This window comes from Balaenoptera ricei, chromosome 11 (assembly GCF_028023285.1).
Source record: "Balaenoptera ricei isolate mBalRic1 chromosome 11, mBalRic1.hap2, whole genome shotgun sequence".
NCBI classification, from domain to species: domain Eukaryota; kingdom Metazoa; phylum Chordata; class Mammalia; order Artiodactyla; family Balaenopteridae; genus Balaenoptera; species Balaenoptera ricei.
The window spans coordinates 49,145,575-49,171,367 of NC_082649.1; the positions used below are offsets into that span (position 1 = coordinate 49,145,575).

Consider the following 25,793-nt stretch of genomic DNA (forward strand, 5'->3'; position numbering starts at 1 on the left):
AACTGGTTAAAAGAAAGCTTACTGAATGTAGATTCCTTCAAAGGGTTTGAACTGGAGCTGCTGGAGTTATCCAAAGTGTCCAATTCATCGTCGAACTCTGAATATATATCTGCACATTAATAAAAGAAAAAAAGAGCAAATGAACCTTGAAACAGAAAGGAGTCAAGAGTTCATTCATGTTGTAACCCTTTCACTAGAAATACCTTTCTCAATATTTTCCAAGTTGAAGTTATCATCTGACAAGATTCCAGCACAGGCTCGGTCTTCGTCCTTATCACAGGGGGCATGGTAGCCCTCAGGCGGCAGGTCTGTGCTTTCTGAAAGCTCACTTTTCAGGCTTCCTGCTCCACTGCTGCTTCTACTCAAGCTTGCCTTCTCAAAGGATTCCTGAAAGAGAAATTCAGTTTGTAATACCCACTTCTTTCCTTTCTTCTGCAGGACTTAAAGCTCATTAGAATATATATTAAAATGACTAAAATATTATTACAAATATTTGTGCTGAAGTGGCATCATTAGTTCCACCTATACATATGCTATAGAATTCATTCAGTCCATGACTACAAAAAGTAGGTCTGCAAGCTACCACTGGACAAAAAAGAATGGATGTGGCAAGATGCTGAGTAACAAAAGTCTGTGCAATCTGATGAAAGAAAATGTAGCACTAAGGAATAGAAATGTAGAATAATTCTGGAGGTAGGTGGCCAAGATGGAGGAGTAGAAAGACCTTAAGCTCACCTTCTCCTATGGACACACCAAAACAACAAGTATTTACAGAGCAACTATTGAAGAAAAAGGCTGGAATCTAACAGAAAATATCTTCTACAACTAAAGATATAAAGAAGGAACCACAACGAGACAGGTAGGAGGGGCAGGGACACGGTAAGTCAAGACCCATACCTCTGGTGGGTGACCCTCAAACGGGAAGACAATTACAATTGCAGAGGTTCTCACCAAAGAGCAATGGGTCTGAGCCCCACGTCAGGTTCCCTAGCCTGGGGGTCCTGCACCAGGAAGATGAGCCCCCAGAACATTTGTTTTTGAAGGCCAGCTGGGCTTACTTTCAGGAGAGCCAGAAGACTGGAGGACACAAAGACTCCACTGTTATATGACACACACAAAAGTTCACACACTCCAGCACCTAGGGAAGAGGAAATTACTTGAAAGGAGCCTGGGTCAGACCAACCTGCTGATCTTGAAGAGTCTTCCAGAGGAGAAGGAGGCACGTGGAGCTCCCCTGGGGACATGGACATTGACGGTGGCCACTTTGGGGAGCTCGTTCTACCATGTGGACACTGTTGTTGCAAGTGCCACTGTGGAGTCCTGCCTCCAGCTTATCAGCACCAGGACTGGCGCCACCCCTGCTCACCAGCCTGTAGAAGCCAGTGTTGGGAAGCCTCAGATCAAGCAGATAGTCAGGAGAAGACATAGCTCCACTCATCAGCAGGCCAGTTTCCATAAGACCCCCTGAGCCCACAGCTGCCATGGAACAAGGCCCTGTCCACCAGAGGGCCCAGAAACCATCCCCATACACCAATGCACAAGCACTGGACCAGGGACCCTCAGGTCTTCCAGCCAGCTACACTGTGATCTGGTCCCACAAACTAGTGGGCAGATACCAGTACCACAACCACTGAAACCTTACAGCCTGCCTTGTCAGGATCCAGCCAACCCATCAGCAAGCCTACATCAGCCCTAGGACCTCCTGGGCCTGGGCCCTGCCCACCAATAGACCAAAACCAGTTCTGAGAAATCTTGGGCCCCTAAGCCAGCTACCCTGGAATCCAGTCCCACTCACCAATGGGCCAGCAACAGCTTTGGGAAACCTCAGAACCCACAGACAGCTGTGTCAGGAATCAGCCCCAAAGCAGGCCAACACTAGACAAGGGAACACAGGCTCCACAGCACCCACCCCAGGACCCACAGCTCCACCACCAATGGGCCATCACTAGCCATGTCACCCCCAGCGGCTCAGCAGTCAGTTGTGTCATGACCAAGCCCCAACAACCAGCAGCTGACAGGCAACCAACTAGACCGGGGGCCAGACACACCTACCAGAGCACTCACAGTACTCAGCCTGCCACAAAAGAAGACCCATGCAGCCCACATAGGGGGCAACCCTAGAGCACATAGCTCTGCTGACAGAGGGGAGTGTGCTGCCGGGATGCATAGGATGTTTCCTACAAAAGGCTACTTCTCTAAAGTCAGGAAATTTAAGAAACCTACCAAATACATAGAAATAAAAACAGAAAACTAGACAAAATAAGGTGACAGAGGAACATGTTCCCAAAGAAGAAACATGATAAAACCCCAGAAGAAGAACTAAGTGAAGTAGAGAGAGGCAATCTACCCAATAAAGAGTTCAAGGTAATGATTAATGGTAAAGATGATCAAAGAAGTGAGGAAAAGATTGAACGAACAGAGTGAGAAGCAGAAGTTTTAACAAAGAGTTAGAAAATATAAAGAAGAACCAAACAGAGATGAAGAATACAATAACTGACATGAAGAAAACACTAAAAGGAATCAACAGTAGATTGGATGATGTAGAGGAACAGATCAGTGAGCTGGAAGACAGAGTAGTGGAAATCACTGAAGCTGGAGAGAAAAAAGAAAAAAAAAGGAATGAGAATAGGTTAAGAGACATCTGAGACAACGTCAAACATGCTAACATTCACATTACAGGGTATAGGGGTACCAGAAGAAGAAGAGAGAGAAAGGGGCAGAGAACATATTTGAAGAACTACCTGAACCTGGGAAAGGAAATAGGTATCCAGGTTCAGGAAGCACAGAGAGTCCCAAACAGGATCACACCAAAGAGGACCACAACAAGACAATTGTAATTAAAATGGCAAAAATTAGAGATAAAGAAAGAATTTTAAAAGCAGCAAAAAAAAAAGCAAGAAGTTACATACAATGGAACTCTCATAAGACTATCAGCTGACTTTTCAGCAGAAACTGCAGGCCAGAAGGGAGTGGCATGATATAGTTAAAATAATGAAAGGGAAAAACTTACAACCAAGATATTCTACTTGGCAAGGCTCTCATTCAGATTTGATGGAGATGAAGAGTTTTACACACAAGCAAAAGCTCAAAGAGTTCAGCACCACCAAACCAGCTTTACAAGAAATGATAGAATAAAAGGGTCTGGGAAGAGAGAAGATGGCGGAAGAGTAAGACGTGGAGATCAGCTTCCTTCCCACAGATACATTAGAAATACATCTACACGTGGAACTGCTCCTACAGAACACCCACTGAACGCTGGCAGAAAACGTCAGACCTCCCAAAAGGCAAGAAACTCCCCACGTACTGGGGTAGGGCAAAAGAAAAAAGAAATAACAGAGACAAAAGAATAGGGATGGGACCTGCACCAGTGGGAGGGAGCCGTGAAGGAGGAAAGGTTTCCACGCACTAGAAAGCCCCTTCACAGGCAGAGACTGTGGGTGGCAGAGGGGGGAAGTTTCAGAGTCACGGAGGAGAGCGCAGCCACAGGGGTGCGGAGGGCAAAGTGGAGAGAATCCCGCACAGAGGCTCGGCTGAGCAGCACTCACCAGCCTGAGAGGCTTGTCTGCTCCCCAGCCGGGGCGGGCGGGGCTGGGACCTGAGGCTCGGGCTTCGGTCGGATCGCAGGGAGAGGACTGGGGTTGGCGGCGTGAACACAGCCTGAAGGGGTGAGCACACCACAGCTGGCTGGGAGGGAGACCGGGAAAAAGTCTGCAGCTGCCTAAGAGGCAAGAGATTTTTTCTTGCCTCTTTGTTTCGCGGCGCGCTAGGAGAGGGGATTCAGAGCGCCACCAAAACGAACTCCAGAGACGGGCGCGAGCCGCGGCGATCAGCGCGGGCCCCAGAGACGGGCGTGAGACACTAAGGCGGCTGCTGCCGTCATCAAAAAGCCTGTGTGCGAGCACAGGTCACTCTCCACACCACCCCTCCCAGGAGCCGGTGCAGCCCGCCACTGCCAGGGTCCCGTGACCCAGGGACAACTTTCCTGGGAAAACGCACGGCGCGCCTCAGGCTGGTGCAACGTCACGCCGGCCTCTGCTGCTGCACGGTCGCCCCGCATCTGTACCCCTCCCTCCCCCCGGCCTGAATGAGCCAGAGCCCCCGAAGCAGCTGCTCCTTTAATCCCGTTCTGTCTGGGCGGGGAACAGACGCCCACAGGCGACGTACATGTAGAGGCGGGTCCAAATCCAAAGCTGAACCCGGGAGCTGTGTGAACAAAGAAGAGAAAGGGAAATCTCTCCCAGCAGCCTCAGAAGCAGCAGATTAAAACTCCACAAACAACTTAATGTGCCTGCATCTGTTGAATACCTGAATAGACAACGAATCACCCCAAATTCAGGAGGTGGACTTTGGGAGCAGGATATATTAATTTTTCCCCTTTTCCTTTTTTTGTGAGTGTATATGTATATGTTTCTGGGTGAGACTTTGTCTGTATAGCTTGGCTTTATAATAGCTTTATTTTACTTCACTATATTATATCCTCTTTCTTTCTTTCTTTCTTTCTATTTTTTCTCCCATTTACTCTGAGCCGTGTGGATGAAAGGCTCTTGGTGCTCCAGCCAGGCATCAGGGCTGTGCCTCTGAGGTGGGAGAGCCAACTTCAGGACACTCGTCCACAAGTGACCTCCCAGCTCCACGTAATACCAAATGGCGAAAATCTCTCAGAGATCTCCATCTCAACATCAAGACCCAGCTTCACTCAACGACCAGCAAGCTACAGTGCTGGACACCCTATGCCAAACAACAAGCAAGACAGGAACACAGCCCCATCCATTACCAGACAGGTTGCCTAAAATCATAATAAGGCCACAGACACCCCAAAATACACCGCCAGACGTGGACGTGCCCACCAGAAATACAAGATCCAGCCTCATCCACCAGAACTCAGACACTAGTTCCCTCCACCAGGAGGCCTACACAACCCACTGAACCAACCTTAGCCACTGGGGACAGATACCAAAAACAATGGGAACTATGAACCTGCAGCCTGTGAAAAGGAGACCCCAAACACAGTAAGATAAGCAAAATGAGAAGACAGAAAAACACACAGCAGATGAAGGAGCAGGGTCAAAACACACCAGACCTAACAAATGAAGAGGAAATAGGCAGTCTACCTGAAAAAGAATTCAGAATAATGATAGAAAGGATGATCCAAAATCTTGGAAATAGAATAGACAAAATGCAAGAAACATTTAACAAGGATGTAGAAGAACTAAAGAGGAACCAAGCAATGATGAAAAACACAATAAATGCAATTAAAAATACTCTGGATGGGATCAATAGCAGAATAACTGAGGCAGAAGAACGGATAAGTGACCTGGAAGATAAAATGCTGGAAATAACTACTGCACAGCAGGATAAAGAAAAAAGAATGAAAAGAACTGAGGACAGTCTCAGAGACCTCTGGGACAACATTAAACACACCAACATTCGAATTATAGGGGTCCCAGAAGAAGAAGAGAAAAAGAAAGGGACTGAGAAAATATTTCAAGAGATTATAGTTGAAAACTTCCCTAATATGGGAAAGGAAATAGTTAATCAAGTCCTGGAAGCACAGAGAGTCCCATACAGGATAAATCCAAGAAGAAACACGCCAAGACACATATTAATCAAACTGTCAAAAATTAAATATAAAGAAAACATACTAAAAGCAACAAGGAAAAAACAACAAATAACACACAAGGGAATCCCCATAAGGTTAACAGCTGATCTTTCAGCAGAAACTCTGCAAGCCAGAAGGGAGTGGCAGGATATACTTAAAGTGATGAAGGAGAAAAGCCTACAACCAAGATTACTCTACCCAGCAAGGATCTCATTCAGATGTGATGGAGAAATTAAAACCTTTACAGACAAGCAAAAGCTGAGAGAGTTCAGCACCACCAAACCAGCTTTACAACAAATGATAAAGGAACTTCTCTAGGCAAGAAACACAAGAGAAGGAAAACACCTACAATAACAAACCCAAAACATTTAAGAAAATGGGAATAGGAACATACATATCGATAATTACCTTGAATGTAAATGGATTAAAAGCTCCCATCAAAAGACACAGACTGGCCGAATGGATACGAAAACAAGACCCATATATATGCTGTCTACAAGAGACCCACTTCAGACCTAGAGACACATACAGACTGAAAGTGAGGGGATGGAAAAAGATATTCCATGCAAATGGAAATCAAAAGAAAGCTGGAGTAGCAATTCTCATATCAGACAAAATAGACTTTAAAATAAAGACTATTACAAGAGACAAAGAAGGACACTATATAATGATCAAGGGATGGATCCAAGAGGAAGGTATAACAATTGAAAATATTTATGCACCCAACATAGGAGCACCTCAATACATAAGGCAAATACTAACAGCCATAAAAGGGGAAATCGACAGCAACACAATCATAGTAGGGGACTTTAACACCCCACTTTCACCAATGGACAGATCATCCGAAATGAAAATAAATAAGGAAACACAAGCTTTAAATGATACATTAAACAAGATGGACTTAATTGATATTTATAGGACATTCCACCCCAAAACAACAGAATACACATTTTTCTCAAGTGCTCATGGAACATTCTCCAAGATAGATCATATCTTGGGTCACAAATCAAGCCTTGGTAAATTTAAGGAAATTGAAATCGTATCAAGTATCTTTTCCGACCACAACGCTATGAGACTAGATATCAATTACAGGAAAAGATGTGTAAAAAATACAAACACATGGAGGCTACACAATACACTACTTAATAACGAAGTGATCACTGAAGAAATCAAAGGGGAAATCAAAAAATATCTAGAAACAAATGACAATGGAGACACGACGACCCAAAACCTATGGGATGCAGCAAAAGCAGTGCTAAGAGGGAAGTTTATAGCAATACAAGCCTACCTCAAGAAACAGGAAACATCTCGAATAAACAACCTAACTTTGCACCTAAAGCAATTAGAGAAAGAAGAACCAAAAAACCTCAAAGCTAGCAGAAGGGAAGAAATCATAAAGATCAGATCAGAAATAAATGAAAAAGAAATGAAGGAAACAATAGCAAAAATCAATGAAACTAAAAGCTGGTTCTTTGAGAAGATAAACAAAATTGATAAACGATTAGCCAGACTCATCAAGAGAAAAAGGGAGAAGACTCAAGTCAATAGAGTTAGAAATGAAAAAGGAGAACTAACCACTGACACTGCAGAAATACAAAGGGTCATGAGAGATTACTACAAGCAACTCTATGCCAATAAAATGGACAACCTGGAAGAAATGGACAAATTCTTAGAAATGAACAACCTGCCGAGACTGAACGAGGAAGAAATAGAAAATATGAACAGACCAATCACAAGCACTGAAATTGAAACTGTGATTAAAAACCTTCCAACAAACAAAAGCCCAGGACCAGATGGCTTCACAGGCGAATTCTATCAAACATTTAGAGAAGAGCTAACACCTATCCTTCTCAAACTCTTCCAAAATATTGCAGAGGGAGGAACACTCCCAAACTCATTCTACGAGGCCACCATCACCCTGATACCAAAACCAGACAAAGATGTCACAAAGAAAGAAAACTACAGGCCAATATCACTAATGAACATAGATGCAAAAATCCTCAACAAAATACTAGCAAATAGAATCCAACAGCACATTAAAAGGATCATACACCATGATCAAGTAGGGTTTATCCCAGGAATGCAAGGATTCTTCAATACACGCAAATCAATCAATGTGATACACCATATTAACAAATTGAAGGAGAAAAACCATATGATCATCTCAATAGATGCAGAGAAAGCTTTTGACAAAATTCAACACCCATTTATGATAAAAGCCCTGCAGAAAGTAGGCATAGAGGGAACTTTCCTCAACATAATAAAGGCCATATATGACAAACCCACAGCCAACATTGTCCTCAATGGTGAAAAACTGAAACCATTTCCACTAAGATCAGGAACAAGACAAGGTTGCCCACTCTCACCACTATTATTCAACATAGTTTTGGAAGTGTTAGCCACAGCAATCAGAGAAGACAAAGAAATAAAAGGAATCCAAATCGGAAAAGAAGAAGTAAAGCTGTCACTGTTTGCAGATGCCATGATACTATACATAGAGAATCCTAAAGATGCTACCAGAAAACTACTAGAGCTAATCCATGAATTTGGGAAAGTAGCAGGATACAAAATTAATGCACAGAAATCTCTTGCATTTCTATACACTAATGATGAAAAATCTGAAAGTGAAATTAAGAAAACACTCCCGTTTACCATTGCAACAAAAAGAATAAAATATCTAGGAATAAACCTACCTAAGGAGACAAAAGACCTGTATGCAGAAAATTATAAGACACTGATGAAAGAAATGAAAGATGATACAAATAGATGGAGAGATATACCATGTTCCTGGATTGGAAGAATCAACATTGTGAAAATGACTCTACTACTCAAAGTAATCTACAGATTCAATGCAATCCCTATCAAACTACAACTGGCATTTTTCACAGAACTAGCACAAAAAACTTCACAATTTGTATGAAAGCACAAAAGACCCCGAATAGCCAAAGCAATCTTGAGAACGAAAAATGGAGCTGGGGCAATCAGGTTCCCTGACTTCAGACTATATTACAAAGCTACAGTAATAAAGACAGTTTGGTACTGGCACAAAAACAGAAATATAGATCAATGGAACAGGATAGAAAGCCCAGAGATAAACCCATGCACGTATGGTCACCTTATCTTTGATAAAGGAGGCAAGCATATACAGTGGAGAAAAGACAGCCTCTTCAATAAGTGGTGCTGGGAAAACTGGACAGGTACATGTAAAAGTATGAAATTAGAATACTCCCTAACACCATACACAAAAATAAACTCAAAATGGATTAAAGACCTAAGTGTAAGGGCAGACACTATCAAACTCTTAGAGGAAAACATAGGCAGAACACTCTATGACATACATCACAGCAAGATTCTTTTTGACCCAGCTCCCAGAGAAATGGAAATAAGAACACAAACAAATGGGACCTAATGAAACTTAAAAGCTTTTGCACAGCAAAGCAAACCATAAACAAGACCAAAAGACAACCCTCAGAATGGGAGAAAATATTTGCAAATGAAGCAACTGACAAAGGATTAATCTCCAAGATTTACAAGCAGCTCATGCAGCTCAATAACAAAAAAACAAACAACCCAATCCAAAAATGGGCAGAAGACCTAAATAGACATTTCTCCAAAGAAGATATACAGATTGCCAACAGACACATGAAAGAATGCTCAACATCATTAATCATTAGAGAAATGCAAATCAAAACTACAATGAGATATCATCTCACACCGGTCAGAATGACCATCATCAAAAAATCTAGAAACAATAAATGCTGGAGAGGGTTTGGAGGAAAGGGAACACTCTTGCACTGTTGGTGGGAATGTTAATTGATACAGCCACTATGGAGAACAGTATGGAGGTTCCTTAAAAAACTACAAATAGAATTACCATACGACCCAGCAATCCCACTACTGGGCATATACCCTGAGAAAACCATAGTTCAAAAAGAGTCATGTACCAAAATGTTCATTGCAGCTCTACTTACAATAGCCAGGACATGGAAGCAACCTAAATGTCCATCGACAGATGAATGGATAAAGAAGATGTGGCACATATATACAATGGAATATTACTCAGCCATAAAAAGAAATGAAATGGAGGTATTTGTAATGAGGTGGATGGAGTTAGAGTGTGTCATACAGAGTGAAGTAAGTCAGAAAGAGGAAAACAAATACAGTATGCTAACACATATATATGGAATTTAAGGAAAAAAAAAAAAAGGCCATGAAGAACCTAGTGGCAAGACGGGAATAAAGACACAGACCTACTAGAGAATGGACTTGAGGATATGGGGAGGGGGAGGGGTGAGATGTGACAGGGTGAGAGAGTGTCATGGACATATATACACTACCAAATGTAAAATAGATAGCTAGTGGGAAGCAGCCACATAGCACAGGGAGATCAGCTCGGTGCTTTGTGACCACCTAGAGGGGTGGGATGGGGAGGGTGGGAGGGAGGGAGATGCAAGAGGGAAGAGATATGGGAACATATGTATATGTATAACTGATTCAGTTTGTTATAAAGCAGAAACTAACACACCATTGTAAGGCAATTATACTTCAATAAAGATGTTTAAAAAAAAAAAAGAAATGATAAAGGGACTTCTCCAAGTGAAAAGGGCCACAACTAAAAACAGAAAAATTACAAAAGGAAAAGGCTCACTGGTAAAGGTAAATATACATGTACAAAGATAGTAGGAAGGTTAAAAGACAAAAGCAATAAAAGCATTTGGCCAGCAATAAGTAATTAAGGGGTACACAAAACAAAAAAGATGTAAAATATGATGTCAAAAACAGGGAACTTAGATTGCAGGATTGTTAAAATGCAATTTAAATTGAGATCAGCAACTTAAAATTAAAAAAATGTATATCTGTGTGTATATATATGTGCATATAGCTGTATATAAACCTCATGGTAATAACAAAACAAAAATCTATGATAGACACACACAAAAAAGAGAAAAGAATCCCAACATAACACTAAAGATAGTCCTCAAGCCACAGGTGAAGAGAACAAAAGAAGAAAGAACACAAAAATAACTACAACAACAACCACAAAACAATTAACAAAATGGCAATAAGTACATACCTATCAATAATTACTTTAAATGTACATGGACCAAATGCTCTAATCAAAAGACACAGAGTGGATGAATGGATAAAAAAAGCAAGATCCACATATATGCTGCCTACAAGACACTCATTTCAAATCTAAAGACACACACAGACTGAAAGTGAGGGGATGGAAAAGGTATTCCATGCAAATGGAAATGAAAAGAAAGCTGGAGTAGCAATAATTATATCAGAAAAAATAGAATTTAAAACAAAGACTGTAAAAAGACAGAAGAATTTTACAATGATCGAGGGCCAAGAAGAAGATATAACAATTTTAAATATATAAGCACCCAACATAAATACCTAAATACATAAAGCAAATATTAACAAACATAATTAGAGAAATTGACAGTAGCACAATAATAGCAAAGGACTTTAACACTCCACTTACATCAATGGAGAGATCATCCAGACAAAAAATCAATAAGGAAACACTGGTCTTAAATGACACACTAGACCAAATAGACTTAATAGATATATATAAAACACTCCATCCAAAAGCAGAAGCATACACATTCCTTTCAAGCATACATGGAACATTCTCCAGGATAGATCACATGTTAGGCAACAAAATAAGTCTCAGTAAATTTAAGAAAAATGAAATCATATCAAGCGTATTTTCTGACCACAATGTTATGAGACTAGAAACAAGTACAAGAAAAAAACTGCAAAATACACAAACACATGAAGGCTAAACAATATGCTACTAAACAACAAATGGATTACTGAAGAAATCAAAGAGGAAATAAAAAAATACTTGTAGACAAACGAAAATGAATCACAACAGTCCAAAATCTATGGGATGCAGCAAAAGCAGTTCAAAGATTGAAGTTTATAGCAATACAAGCCTACCTTAGGAAACAAGAAAAAATTAAAAAAAAAACCCACCCCAAACCAAAACCTAACAAACAACCCCCCCCAAAAAAACAACAAAAAACCCAACTTAACCTTACACCTAACGGAATTTGAAAAAGAAGAATGAAGAAAACCAAAAGTTAGCAGAAGGAAAGAAAACATAAAGATCAGAGGAGAAATAAATGAAATAGAGATTAAAAAAAACCCAAGACAAAACAATAAAAAAGATCCGTGAATCTAAGAGCAATTGTCTTGAAAAGATAAACAAAATTGATAAACCTTTAGCCAGATTCACTATGAAAAAAATTAGAAAAAGACAGAGGTTTCATATCAATAAAATCAGAAATGAAAAATGAAAGGTTACAAACACCACAGAAATACAAAGAATCATGAGAGAGTTCTATAAATGATTGTATGCCAATAAAATGGACAACCAAGAAGTAATGGACAAATTCCAAGAAATGTAGAATCTCCCAAGACTGAACCAGCAAAAAATAGAAAACATGAACAGACAAATTACCAGTAATTAAATTAAAATAGTAATAAAAAAATCCAACAAACTAAAGTCCAGGACCAGGTGCTTCACAGGTAAATTCTACCAAACATTTAGAAAAGAGTTAGCACCTATCCTTCACAAACTATTCCAAAAAGTTTCAGAGAAAGGAACACTTCTGAACACATTCTAAAAGGCCAATATCACACTATACCAAAGCCAGACAAAGATATAATAAAAAAGACTACTGACCAATATCACTGATGAACATAAATGCAAAATTCTCAAGAAAATATTAGCAAACCGTATTTAACAATACATTAAAAGGATCATACATCTTCATCAAGTGGGATTTATCTCAGGGATGCAAGAATGGTTCAAATACACAAATCAATCACTGTGAAACACCACATTAACAAAGTGAGGAACTCACCAAGAAGGAAAGATAGAGGACCCAAAGAAAGAAAATAAGAAAATGAAGGAAAAGAAATAACAACCAATACCACAGAAATACCCAAAAACATAAAAAATAAAAGAGAATACTATGAACAATTATATGTTAACAAATTGGACAACCTAGAAGAAATGGACACGTTCTAGACACATAGAGCCTGCCAAAACTGAATCAAAAGGAAATAGATAATTGAACAGACCAATCACTAGAAGTGAAATAGAATCTGTAATAATAATTAAAAAAAACAAAACAAAACCTCCCTGCAAACAAAAGTCCAGGACCACATGGCTCCACTGGGGAATTCTATAAACATACAAAGAAGAATATATACCAATCCTTCTCAGAATCTTCCAAAAGACTGAAAAGAAGGGAACACTCATGCAGTCATTCTATGAAGCCACCATAACCCTGATACTAAACCCAGACAAAGACACTACCAAAAAATAAAATTATAGGCCAATATCTTTGATGGATATAGATGCAAAAGTCCTCAACAAAATATTAGTAAACCAAATCCAACAACACATAAAACTCCTTTTTCACATACGATGATCAAGCTGGATTCATCCCAGGGTCACAAGGATGGTTCCACATATGTAAATCAATCAAAGTGATACACCATTATCAACAAAAGAAAAGACAAAAACCACATGATCATTTCAATAGATGCTGTAAAAGCATCTGATAAAATTCAACATCCTTTCATGAAAAATACTCTAACCAAAGTGGGTATAGAGTATAATTCAGAATAATAAAACCTATTTATGACAAAAATACAACCAGCATAATACTCAGTGGTGAAAAGTTGAAAGCCTTCCCACTAAATTCAAGGAACAAGACAAGGATACCCACTCTCATGACTTCTATTCAACATAGTATAAAATTTCTGAGCCACAGCAGTCATACAAGACAAGGAAATTAAAGGTATCCAAATTGGAAGGGAAGAAGTGAAATTGTCATTATATGCAGATGATATGATGCATATACACATATAGAAAACCCTAAAGATTCCACACAAAAATTACTAGAACTGATCAATGAATTCAGCAAGGTAGCAGGATACAAGATTAACATACAGAAATTGGTTGCATTTCTTTTCACTAACAATGAAATATCAGAAGAAGAAAGTTAAACAACAAATCCCTTTTAAAATTGCACCATTGATCTATATTTCTGTTTTTGTGCCAGTACTATACTGTCTTGATTACTGTAGCTTTGTAGTATAGTCTGAAGTCAGGGAGCCTGATTCTTCCAGCTCCATTTTTCGTTCTCAAGATTGCTTTGGCTATTCGGGGTCTTTTGTGTTTCATTACAAATTGTGAAATTTTTTGTTCTAGTTCTGTGAAAAATGCCAGTGGTAGTTTGATAGGGATTGCATTGAATCTGTAGATTGCTTTGGGTAGTAGAGTCATTTTCACAATGTTGATTCTTCCAATCCAAGAACATGGTATATCTCTCCATCTATTTGTATCATCTTTCATTTCTTTCATCAGTGTCTTATAATTTTCTGCATACAGGTCTTTTGTCTCCTTAGGTAGGTTTATTCCTAGATATTTTATTCTTTTTGTTGCAATGGTAAACGGGAGTGTTTTCTTAATTTCACTTTCAGATTTTTCATCATTAGTGTATAGAAATGCAAGAGATTTCTGTGCATTAATTTTGTATCCTGCTACTTTCCCAAATTCATGGATTAGCTCTAGTAGTTTTCTGGTAGCATCTTTAGGATTCTCTATGTATAGTATCATGGCATCTGCAAACAGTGACAGCTTTACTTCTTCTTTTCCAATTTGGATTCCTTTTATTTCTTTTTCTTCTCTGTTTGCTGTGGCTAAAACTTCCAAAACTATGTTGAATAATAGTGGTGAGAGTGGGCAACCTTGTCTTGTTCCTGATCTTAGTGGAAATGGTTTCAGTTTTTCACCATTGGGGATGATGTTGGCTGTGGGTTTGTCATATATGGCCTTTATTATGTGGAGGAAATTTCCCTCTATGCCTACTTTCTGCAGGGCTTTTATCATAAATGGGTGTTGAATTTTGTCAAAAGCTTTCTCTGCAAAACAGAAATATAGATCAATGGAACAGGATAGAAAGCCCAGAGATAAACCCACGCACATATGGTCACCTTATATTTGATAAAGGAGGCAAGCATATACAGTGGAGAAAAGACAGCCTCTTCAGTAAGTGGTGCTGGGAAAACTGGACAAGTACATGTAAAAGTATGAAATTAGAACACTCCCTAACACCATACACAAAAATAAACTCAAAATGGATTAAAGACCTAAATGTAAGGCCAGACACTATCAAACTCTTAGAGGAAAACATAGGCAGAACACTCTATGATATAAATCACAGCAAGATCCTTTTAGACCCAGCTCCTAGAGAAATGGAAATAAAAACAAAAATAAACTAATGGGACCTAATGAAACTTAAAAGCTTTTGCACAGCAAAGGAAACCATAAACAAGAACAAAAGACAACCCTCAGAATGGGAGAAAATATTTGCAAATGAAGAAACTGACAAAGGATTAATCTCCAAGATTTACAAGCAGCTCATGCAGCTCAATATCAAAAAAAACCAAACAACCCAATCCAAAAATGGGCAGAAGACCTAAATAGACATTTCTCCAAAGAAGAGATACAGGTTGCCAACAAACACATGAAAGAATGTTCAATATCACTAATCATTAGAGAAATGCAAATCAAAACTACATTGAGGTATCACCTCACACCGGTCAGATTGGCCATCATCAGAAAATCTGCAAACAATAAATGCTGGAGAGGGTGTGGAGAAAAGGGAACCCTCTTGCACTGTTGGTGGGAATGTAAATTGATACAGCCACTATGGAGAACAGTATGGAGGTTCCTTAGAAAACTAAAAATAGAACTACCTTATGACCCAGCAATCCCACTACTGGGCATAAACCCTGAGAAAACCATAATTCAAAAAGAGTCATGTACCAAAATGTTCATTGCAGCTCTATTTACAATAGCCAGGACATGGAAGCAACTTAAGTGTCCATCATTGGATGAATGGATAAAAAAGATGTGGCACATATATACAATGGAATATTACTCAGTCATAAAAAGAAACGAAATGGAGTTATTTGTAGTGAGGTGGATGGGGTTAGAGTGTGTCATACAGAGTGAAGTAAGTCAGAAAGAGAAAAACAAATACCGTATTCTAACACATATATATGGAATCTAAGGAAAAAAAAAGGTCATGGAGAACCTAGTGATAAGACGGGAATAAAGACACAGACCTACTAGTGAATGGACTTGAGGATATGGGGAGGGGGAGGGGTAAGTTGTGACAAAGTGAGAGAGTGGCATGGACATATATACACTACCAAACGTAAAATAGATAGCTAGTGGGAAGCAGCCACATAGCACAGGGAGATCAGCTCGGTGCTTTGTGACCACCTAGAGGGGTGGGATAGGGAGGGTGGGAGGGAGGGAGATGTAAGAAGGAAGAAATATGGGAACATATGTATATATATATAACTGATTCACTTTGTTATAAAGCAGAAACTAACACACCATTGTAAAGCAATTATACTCCAATAAAGATGTTAAAAAATAAATAAATAAAATAAAATAAAATTGCACCAAACAAACGAAATAGTACTTAGGCATAAACCTGACCAAGGAGGTGAAAGACTTATATCCCGAAAACTATAAAATATTTTTAAAGGAAATTGAAGATGATTAGAAGAAATAGAAAGATATCCCATGATCCTGGAATGAAAGAATTAATATTATTAAAATGGCCATACTACCCAAAGCAATCTACAGATTTAATACAAGCCCTATCAAATTACCCATGACATTTTTCAATGAACTAGAACAAATAATCCTAAAATTTAATGGAACCACAGAAAGATCCAGAATTGCCAAAGTAATCCTGAGGAAAAAAGAAGAGAGCTAGAGGCATAACCCTCACAGACTTCAGACAATACTACAAAGCTACAGCAATCAAAACTGCATGGTATTGGCACAAAAAGAGACATATAGATCAATGCAATAGAAGAGAGAGCTCAGAAATAAACCCACACACCTATGGTCAATTAATCTTTGACAAAGGAGCCAAGAAAATACAATGGAGAAAAGACAGTCTCTTCAGGAAGTGGTGGTGGGAAAGCTGAATAGCTGCATGTAAATAAATGAACTTAGAACACATCCTCAAACCATACACAAAAATAAACTCAAAATGGCTTAAAGGGTTAACTATAAGACATGACACCATAAAACTCCCAGAAGATAACATAGGCAGAATACTCTTTGACATTAATTGTAGCAATATTTTTTTGGATCTGTCTCCTAAATCAAAAGAAATAAAAGCAAAAATAAAGAAATGGGACCTAATCAAAGGAAACAAAACAAAAAGACAACCTACAGACTGGGAAAATATTTGCAAATGATGCGACCGACAAGGGAATAATCTCCAAAATACACAAACAGCTCATACAACTCAATATCCAAAAAACAAACAACCCAATCAAAAAATGGACAGAAGATCTAAATTGACATTTCTCTAAAAAAGGCATAGAGATGGCCAAAAGGCACATGAAAAGATGCTCAATATTGCTAATTATTAGAGAAATGCAAATCAAAACTACAATGAGATATCACTTCACACCAGTCTGAATGATCATCATCAAAAAATCTATAAATAATAAGTGCTGGAGAGGGTGTGGAGAAAAGAGAATTGTCCTACACTGTTGGTAGGAATGTAAATTTGTGCAGCTACTACAGAGAACAGTATGGATGTTCCTCAAAACACTAAAAATAGAGTTGCCATAAGATCCAGCAATCCCACTCCTGGGCATATATCCAAAGAAAACTCTAATTTGAAAAGATACATGCACCCCAATGTTCATAGCAGCACTATTTACAATAGCCAAAACATGGAAGCAACCTAAATATCCATCAACAGATGAATGGATAAAAAAGATATGGTACATATGTATACAATGAAATATTACCCAGACATAAAAAAGAGTAAAATAATGTAATTTGCAGCAACGTGAATGAACCTAGAGATTATCATACTAAGTGAAGTCAGAGAAAGACAAATATCACGATATCACTTATATGTGGAATCTAAAAAAAGTGACACAAACGAACTTATTTACAAAACAGAAACAGACTCACAGACACAGAAAACAAACTTATGGTTACCAAAGGGGAAAAGAGGAGGGATAAATTAGGAGTTTGGGATTAACAAATACACACTATTATATATAAAGTAGAAAAACAACCAGGACCTACTCTATGGAACAGGGAAGTATATTCAATATCTTGTAATAACCTATAATGGAATAGAGTCTGATAAAGAATAACATATATATAGAAAAACTGAATCACCCTGCTGTACACCAGAAACTATCACAACACTGTAAATCAACTCTACTTAAAAAAAAAAGAGGGGCTTCCCTGGTGGTGCAGTGGTTGAGAATCTGCCTGCCAATGCAGGGGACACGGGTTCGAGCCCTGGTCTGGGAGGATCCCACGTGCTGCAGAGCAACTGGGCCTGTGAGCCACAACTACTGAGCCTGCGCGTCTGGAGCCTGTGCTCCACAACGAGAGAGGCCGCGATAGTGAGAGGCCTGCGCACCGCGATGAAGAGTGGCCCCCGCTCGCCGCAACTGGAGAAAGCCCTCGCACAGAAACGAAGGCCCAACACAGCCAAAAATAAATAAATAAATAAATAAATTTATTAAAAAAAAAAAAGAAATTGAAGAATAAAAATCATATGATCATCTTAATAGATGCAGAAAAAGGTTTTGACAAAATTCAACATCCACTTACACTTATAAACTCTCCACAAACTGGGTATAGAGGGAACATACCTCATCATAATAAAGGCCATATATGATAAACCCACAGCTAACAGCCTACTAAACAGTGAAGAGCTAAAAGCATTTCCTTTAAGATCAGGAAAAAGACAAGGATGCCCATTCTTGCCCCTTTTTTTCAACATAATATTGGAAGTCCTAGCCATAGAAATCAGACAAGAAAAAGAAGCAAATGGAATCCAAATTGAAAAGAAAGAAGTAAAACTGTCTCTATTTGTAGATGACATGGTACTAAACATAGAAAATCTTAAAGGCAGCACCAAAAAACTACTATAACTCATCAATGAATTCTGTAAAGTTTCAGGATACAAAATTAATATACAGAAATCTGTTACATTTCTACACATTAAGAACAAACTAGCAGAAAGAGAAATTAGGAAAACAATTCCATTTACCATCCATCAAAAAAAAAATACCTAGGAATAAATCTAATAAAGGAGGTCAAAACTCCTTAATTGGAGTTGGAAAACTGGACAAGTTTAAGACATTAAAGCATTGGAAAACTCTAAGACACTGATGAAAAAAACTGAAGAGGACAAAAAAGATGACAAGAGATACTGTGTCCATGGATTGGAAGAATTAACATTGTAAAAATGATCATACTACCTAAGGCAATGTACAGATTCAATGCAACCCCTATCAAAATACCAGTGGCATTTTTCATAGAAGTAGAAAAAAAATTCTAAAGTGTGTATGGAAACACAAAAGTTCTTAAATAGCCAAAGCAATCTTGAGAAAAACCTCAGAGCTGGAGGTATCATACTCCCTTCAGACTATATTACAAAGCTACAGTCATCAATACAGTATGGTATTGGCACAAAAATGGATACATAAATCAACAGGTCAGAATAGAGAGCCTGGAATAAACCCATGCACTTCTGGTCTATTAATCTATGACAAAGAAGGCAAAAATATACAATGGGGAAAAGACAGTCTCTTCAATAAGTGGTGCTAGGAATACTGGACAGCTACATTTAAAGGAATGAAATTAAAACATTTTCTCACAGCATATAGAAAAATAACCTCAAAATGGATTAAAGACCTAAATGTAAGACTGGAAGCAATAAAACTCCTAGAAGAAAACATAAGCAGAATACTATAAAGAAGATGTGGTACATATATATGCAGTAGAACACCACTCAGCCATAAAAAAGAATGAAATTTTGCTGTTTGCAACCAAATGGATGGACCTGGAGGGTATTATGTTTAGTGAAATAAGTCAGACAGAGAAAAACAAATACTGTATTATATTACTTGTATGTGGAATCTCAAAAAAATAAAACAAACAAATGAATATAATAAAACAAATAGACTCACATATATAGAGAACAAACTAGTGGTTTCCAGTGGGGAGATGGAAGGAGGAGGGGCAAGATAAGGGTAGGGAATTAGGAGATACAAACTATTAGGTATAAAATAAATAAGATATAAGGATGCTATGTACAGAACTGGGAATATAGCTAATATTTTATAAAAACTTTAAATGGAGTATAAATGGAAAAATTATGAACCACTATGTTATATACCTGAAAGTAATATAGTATTGTAAATCAACTATACCTCAATTAAAAAAAAAAAAAACAAAAGTGAGGGGGCTTCCCTGGTGGCTCAGTGGTTGAGAATCTGCCTGCCAATGCAGGGGACACGGGTTCGAGCCCTGGTCTGGGAAGATCCCACATGCCGTGAAGCAACTAGGCCCGTGAGCCACAATTACTGAGCCTGCGTGTCTGGAGCCCGTGCTCCGCAACAAGAAAGGCCACGATAGTGAGAAGCCCGTGCACCACGATGAAGAGTGGCCCCCACTTGCCGCAAGTGGAGAAAGCCCTCACACAGAAACTAAGACCCAACACAGCCATAAATAAATAAATAATTAAAAAAAAAAAGAAAAGTGAAATAAAAGGTATGACTGTACTAAAAACATAAAAAATGAAATAAAATTTTTTAAAACCCACCAAAATTATATTGATTGAATCTTTAACTTCCAGATTCCAAGTATGGCAAGATAAACCCACCAAATAGTATTGCTTTCCTTCTAAAAAAAAAAAAAAAAAGTTTGCTGGAAATGCTGTTATTCAAGAAATCAAAACTGGCTCTTCTTGGAGACTAATTCTTATATAATTTTCCCAGCTAAGGCAGATCCTGGAAAGGAATTTAATGACCAGGTATCCTGATCAAGGATGGGCTTTGTGACCCTATTGTGCTGGGCCCATCCCCAGGAGGGTTAAAAAAGAACATTTATGGGGTGAAGGGCCCCTTACTAAATCCCTGCTTTCAGGGAACCCAGAGCGTGAGTGAAGGATAAGTCATGGGTCATGATACAACAAAGGCAGAGAGAAAATAGAACAAGGGCGTCACAGGCACCACCATATGCACTTGCGGAAATCTGTGGCTTTGGCATCCCTTTTTCAAGTATACTCAGAAATAAACTTAAATATCAAAATAATTTAAAGGTTAATGTCAAGAAAAATAAAAGCACATATTCTGATTTGTACCATGGAAAAATTATTACCACCAAAAACAGTAATGAAATCAATTACACAGACTAATAAGAAAAAAATTTTAAGGCAAATATTATTTCCTTTTTTAAACTGACATATAATATTTTCATCTATATTTCCAAGATTGTTGAATAAATTGAATATAAGCAGTCACTGCTACTTATACAAAGATCATATTACAAACTTAATGAATTTCTAAAATATCTTTTTGATACCTCTGGTTTTGTAATATACAACAAATTATGGGTTAGTTCTTCGGAACATCAATTATATTGACTTAATTTTAACTATAAGATATCAAAATGGATGCAAATATGTAACTCTATAATAGTGAAATATTACAGTAGCAATTAATATTTTTCTAACTTAAGATGAATTTTCCTCAACACAAGCAAGAACAGCCTCAGACAGTCCATCAGAATGCATCCTGAAGAGATTGAAAGATTTCCACTTACTTGAGAGAGCAGAGCCGGCTCGTGCTGACACATGACTGTGTTCCGGTTGGCTTCCATAAAATACCTCTGTGTGCGTCTCCGTTCCCGTTCCAGCTTCTTCTCCAAGGCCAGCTGGGATGTGGATAAGTTATCTACATACTTCATCATGACATCTGATATCATGGAGCTGACTTCTACAATATCTGGGCGGGTTTCTGCATCAGGAGTGAGGCATCTAAGGGAAGATAACCTAATTACAGCCCTCTGGTCAAAATCGGGACCAGGCCATGGGGTGTGAAGGGCCAAGTTTAAATTCTGCTATGTATCCCCCATGATGTTTGCACCTAAGAGAACCTGGGCAAGGTGGACATCAAGCATAGCTTTGCATCGAAGACCTCTCAAAAGGCATTTGGAAAGTTTGGGGAGGAGAGGGAGCAGCACTGTTCTCTTTGCAGCTAGGCTGGTGGGCAAGGGTTACAGGCTGCACAGGAAGCTGCTCCCAGTCTCAGGATGGGCAGGTGGGGTCTGCGTCTCCTTGTGTAACTGGTTATTTTCTAAAACCACTCCAACTCATTGGCCAGTTAAACAAAGAATGATCTCAATAATATAGGCCCTGATGATCACACCTGATGCACCAAAAGGAAGGCAGGATTCTTGGGGATGGAATAACAACTTTTTGGCCTTTTCCAGCTGTATAGGGGCAATGTCAACAACTTTGATTAGTGAGAGTCTTACAAAGCATGATGTCATAAAAATAAAATTCGACCCAGTTACTTAGAGGTTTAAGGTGTGTTTCATAATTTTTAACAGTAGATAATTTGACACATCACATGCTAAAATTTTCTCGAATTTTGGCGGTAGAAAATATCAATCAGCCTGCTAAAGGGAACATTGTTTCTGTCACAGCTAAACACTAAGAGAAGGCTATTCTAGATGCTTGTGGAACCAATTATCAAGATCACTGGTTAGCATAATTTAAAACATTCTGGCACTCACTAAAATATTTGTCTATCTTTTTTATTCAAAAGCTCTAATTTCAATGAAGTTATGTGTACTTCTCAATAAAATTTAACTTATTTGGACTTTGACTAAAAGATCTAATTTTCACATCTTGTATTTGACTTAGCAACCCAAAGTTAATACAACTTTCAACTATACTAATGTCTCCAGGCAAGATTTAAGAATTATTACTCACAATTACTATTAATAACAGAAGTGAAAATAACACTCTAACTTGTTATTTTTCTAATTATTCGTCCTTGAGTTTTCTTTGCATTTATTTATTTATTTTATTTTTCTTTTATTTTAAATTGTAGATGATTTACAATGTTAGTTTCAGGTATACAACATAGTGATTGAATATTTTTATAGACTGTATTCCATTTAAATTTATTATAAAATATTGGCTATAGTCCCTGTGCTGTACAATATATCCTTGTATCTATTTCATACTTAGTAGTGTACCTCTTAATCCCCTTCCCCTATCTTGCCTCTCCCCCAACCCCTCTACCCACTGGTTTGTTCACTGTATCTGTGAGTCTGTCCTATTTTGTTATATTCATTCATTTGTTTTACTTTTTAGATTAATATATGTGATAACATACAGTATTTGTCTTTCTCTGTCTGACTTAGCTCAATTAGCATGATACCCTTTAAGTCCATCCATGTAGTTGCAAATGGCGAAATTTCGTTCTTTTTTATGGCTGAGATAATTCCTATATATTTTATTCTTTTTGAAGCAACCATAAACGGCATTATTTTCTTGCATTCCCTTTCTGAGAATTCATTATTATATGTTGTTTAAAAAATAACAGATTTCCATATAATAATGTTGTATCCTGATTTACTGAATCACTTAGTAGTTCTAATAGTTTTTTGGTGGAGAACTTAGGGTTTTATATATATAGTATCATGCCATCTGCAAATAGTGACAATTTTACTTTTTCCCTTCCAATTTGGATGCCTTTTATTTCTTTTTCTTGTCTGATTGCTGTGCTTAGGAATTCCAGTACTATGTTAAATAGAAATGGTGAGAGTGGGCATCCTTGTCTTGTACCTGATTTTAGAGACAATCTAATGATAACCCTGCTGGTATCCTAGGTGGTAGGGGTAGGGTTTTTGCTTTTGTTTTGTTTTTTTCCTTTCAGTACGTTAAATGTATCATACCACTCCCTTCTGGCCCGCAATGTTTCTGCAGAAAAATCAGCTGAAAGCCTTATGGAAGTTCCCTGTAACTGACTGTTTTTCTCTTGCTGCCTTTATTTTATTTTATTTTTTTATTTTTATTCTTTTTAAAAACATCTTTATTGGAGTATAATTGCTTTACAACGGTGTGTTAGTTTCTGCTTTATAACAAAGTGAATCAGCTATACATATACATATACATATATGCCCATATCTCCTCCCTCTTGCGTCTCCTTCCCCCCACACTCCATAACCCACCCCTCTAGGTGTTCACAAAGCACTGAGCTGAAATCCCTGTGCTATATGGCTGCTTCCCAGTAGCTATCTATTTTACATTTGGTAGTGTATCTATGTCCATGTCACTCTCTCATTTCATCCCAGCTTACACTTCCCCCTCCCCATGTCCTCAAGTCCATTCTTTACATCTGCATCTTTATTCGTGTCCTGCCCCTAGGATCTTCAAAACCATTTTTTTTAATATTCCATATATATGTGTTAGTATATGGTATTTTTTTTCTCTCTCTAACTTACTCCACTCTGCATGACATACTCTAGGTCCATCCACCTCACTAAAAATAACTCAATTTCGTGTCTTTTTATGGCTGAATAATATTCCATTGTATATATGTGCCACATCTTCTTTATCCATTCATCTGTCGATGGACACACTTAAGTTGCTTCCATGTCCTGGCTATTGTAAATAGAGCTGCAATGAACATTGTGGTACATGACTCTTTATGAATTATGGTTTTCTCAGGGTATATGCCCAGGAGAGGGATTGCTGGGTTGTATGGTAGTTCTATTTTTAGTTTTTTAAGGAACCTCCATACTGTTCTCCATAGTGGCTGTATCAATTTACATTCTCACCAACAGTGCAAGAGGGTTCCCTTTTCTCCACACCCTCTCCAGCATTTATTATTTGTAGATTTTTTGATGATGGCCATTCAGACTGGTGTGAGGTGAAACATCATTGTAGTTTCGATTTGCATTTCTCTAATGATTAGTGATGTTGAGCATTCTTTCATGTGTTTGTTGGCAATCTGTATATCTTCTTCAGAGAAATGTCTATTTAGGTCTTCTGCCTATTTTTGGATTGGGTTTTTTGTTTTTTGATATTGAGCTGCATGAGCTGCTTGTATATTTTGGAGATTAATCCCTGTCAGTTGCTTCATTTGCAAATATTTTCTCCCATTCTGAGGGTTGTCTTTTCGTCTTGTTTATTGTTGCCTTTGCTGTGCAAAAGCTTTTAAGTTTCATTAGGTCCCATTAGTTTATTTTTGTTTTTATTTCCATTTCTCTAGGAGGTGGGTCAAAGAGGATCTTGCTGTGATTTATGTCATAGAGTGTTCTGCCTATGCTTTCCTCTAAGAGTTTTAAAGTGTCTGGCCTGACATTAAGGTTTTTAATCCATTTTGAGTTTATTTTTGTGTATGGTGTTAGGAAGTGTTCTAATTTCATTCTTTTACATGGAGCTGTCCAGTTTTCCCAGCAGCACTTATTGAAGAGCCTGTCTTTTCTCCATTGTATACTCTTGCCTCCTTTATCAAAGATAAGGTGACCATATGTGCGTGGGTTTATCTCTGGGCTTTCTATCCTGTTCCATTGATCTATATTTCTGTTTTTGTGTCAGTATCATAATGTCTTGATTACTGTAGGTTTGTAGTATAGTCTGAAGTCTGGGAGACTGATTCCTCCAGCTCCATTTTTCTTTCTCAAGATTGCTTTGGCTATTCAGGGTCTTTTGTTTTTCCATACAAATTGTGAAATCTTTTGTTCTAGTTCTGTGAAAAATGTCATTGGTAGTTTGATAGGGATTGCACTGAATCCGTAGATTGCTTTGGGTAGTATAGTCATTTTCATAATATTGATTCTTCCAATCCAAGAACATGGTATATCTCTCCATCTATTTGTATCATCTATAATTTCTTCCATCAGTGTCTTATAGTTTTCCGCATACAGGACTTTTGTCTCCGGAGGTAGGTTTATACCTAGGTATTTTATATTTTTTTTTTGCAGTGGTAAATGGGAGTGTTTCCTTAACTTCTCTTTCAGATTTTTCATCATTAGTGAATAGGAATGCAAAAGATTTCTGTGCATTAATTTTGTATCCTGCTACTTTACCAAATTCATTGATTAGCTCTAGTTGTTTTCTGGTAGCATCTTTAGGATTCTCTATGTATAGTATCACGTCATCTGCAAACAGTGACAGCTTTACTTCTTTTCGATTTGGATTCCTTTTATTTCTTTTTCTTCTCTGATTGCTGTGGCTAAAACGTCCGAAACTATGTTGAATAATAGTGGTGAGAGTGGACAGCCTTGTCT

The 25,793-nt window shown here is 38.1% G+C and overlaps 1 protein-coding gene across 7 annotated transcripts in view; it reads right to left on the minus strand.

Annotated features, from left to right (window-relative positions):
• The window catches only part of NEK10 (NIMA related kinase 10), a 309,939-nt gene that overhangs the window by 92,483 nt on the left and 191,663 nt on the right, over window positions 1-25,793 (minus strand). For all 7 annotated transcript variants that reach the window (XM_059937555.1, XM_059937551.1, XM_059937552.1 and 4 more), the window contains 3 exons: window positions 21,309-21,522; window positions 204-387; window positions 23-109 (listed from right to left, as the gene is read on the minus strand). In XM_059937555.1, coding sequence (XP_059793538.1) covers window positions 23-109; window positions 204-387; window positions 21,309-21,522 — 485 coding nt within the window. The remainder of the gene's footprint in view (window positions 1-22; window positions 110-203; window positions 388-21,308; window positions 21,523-25,793) is intronic.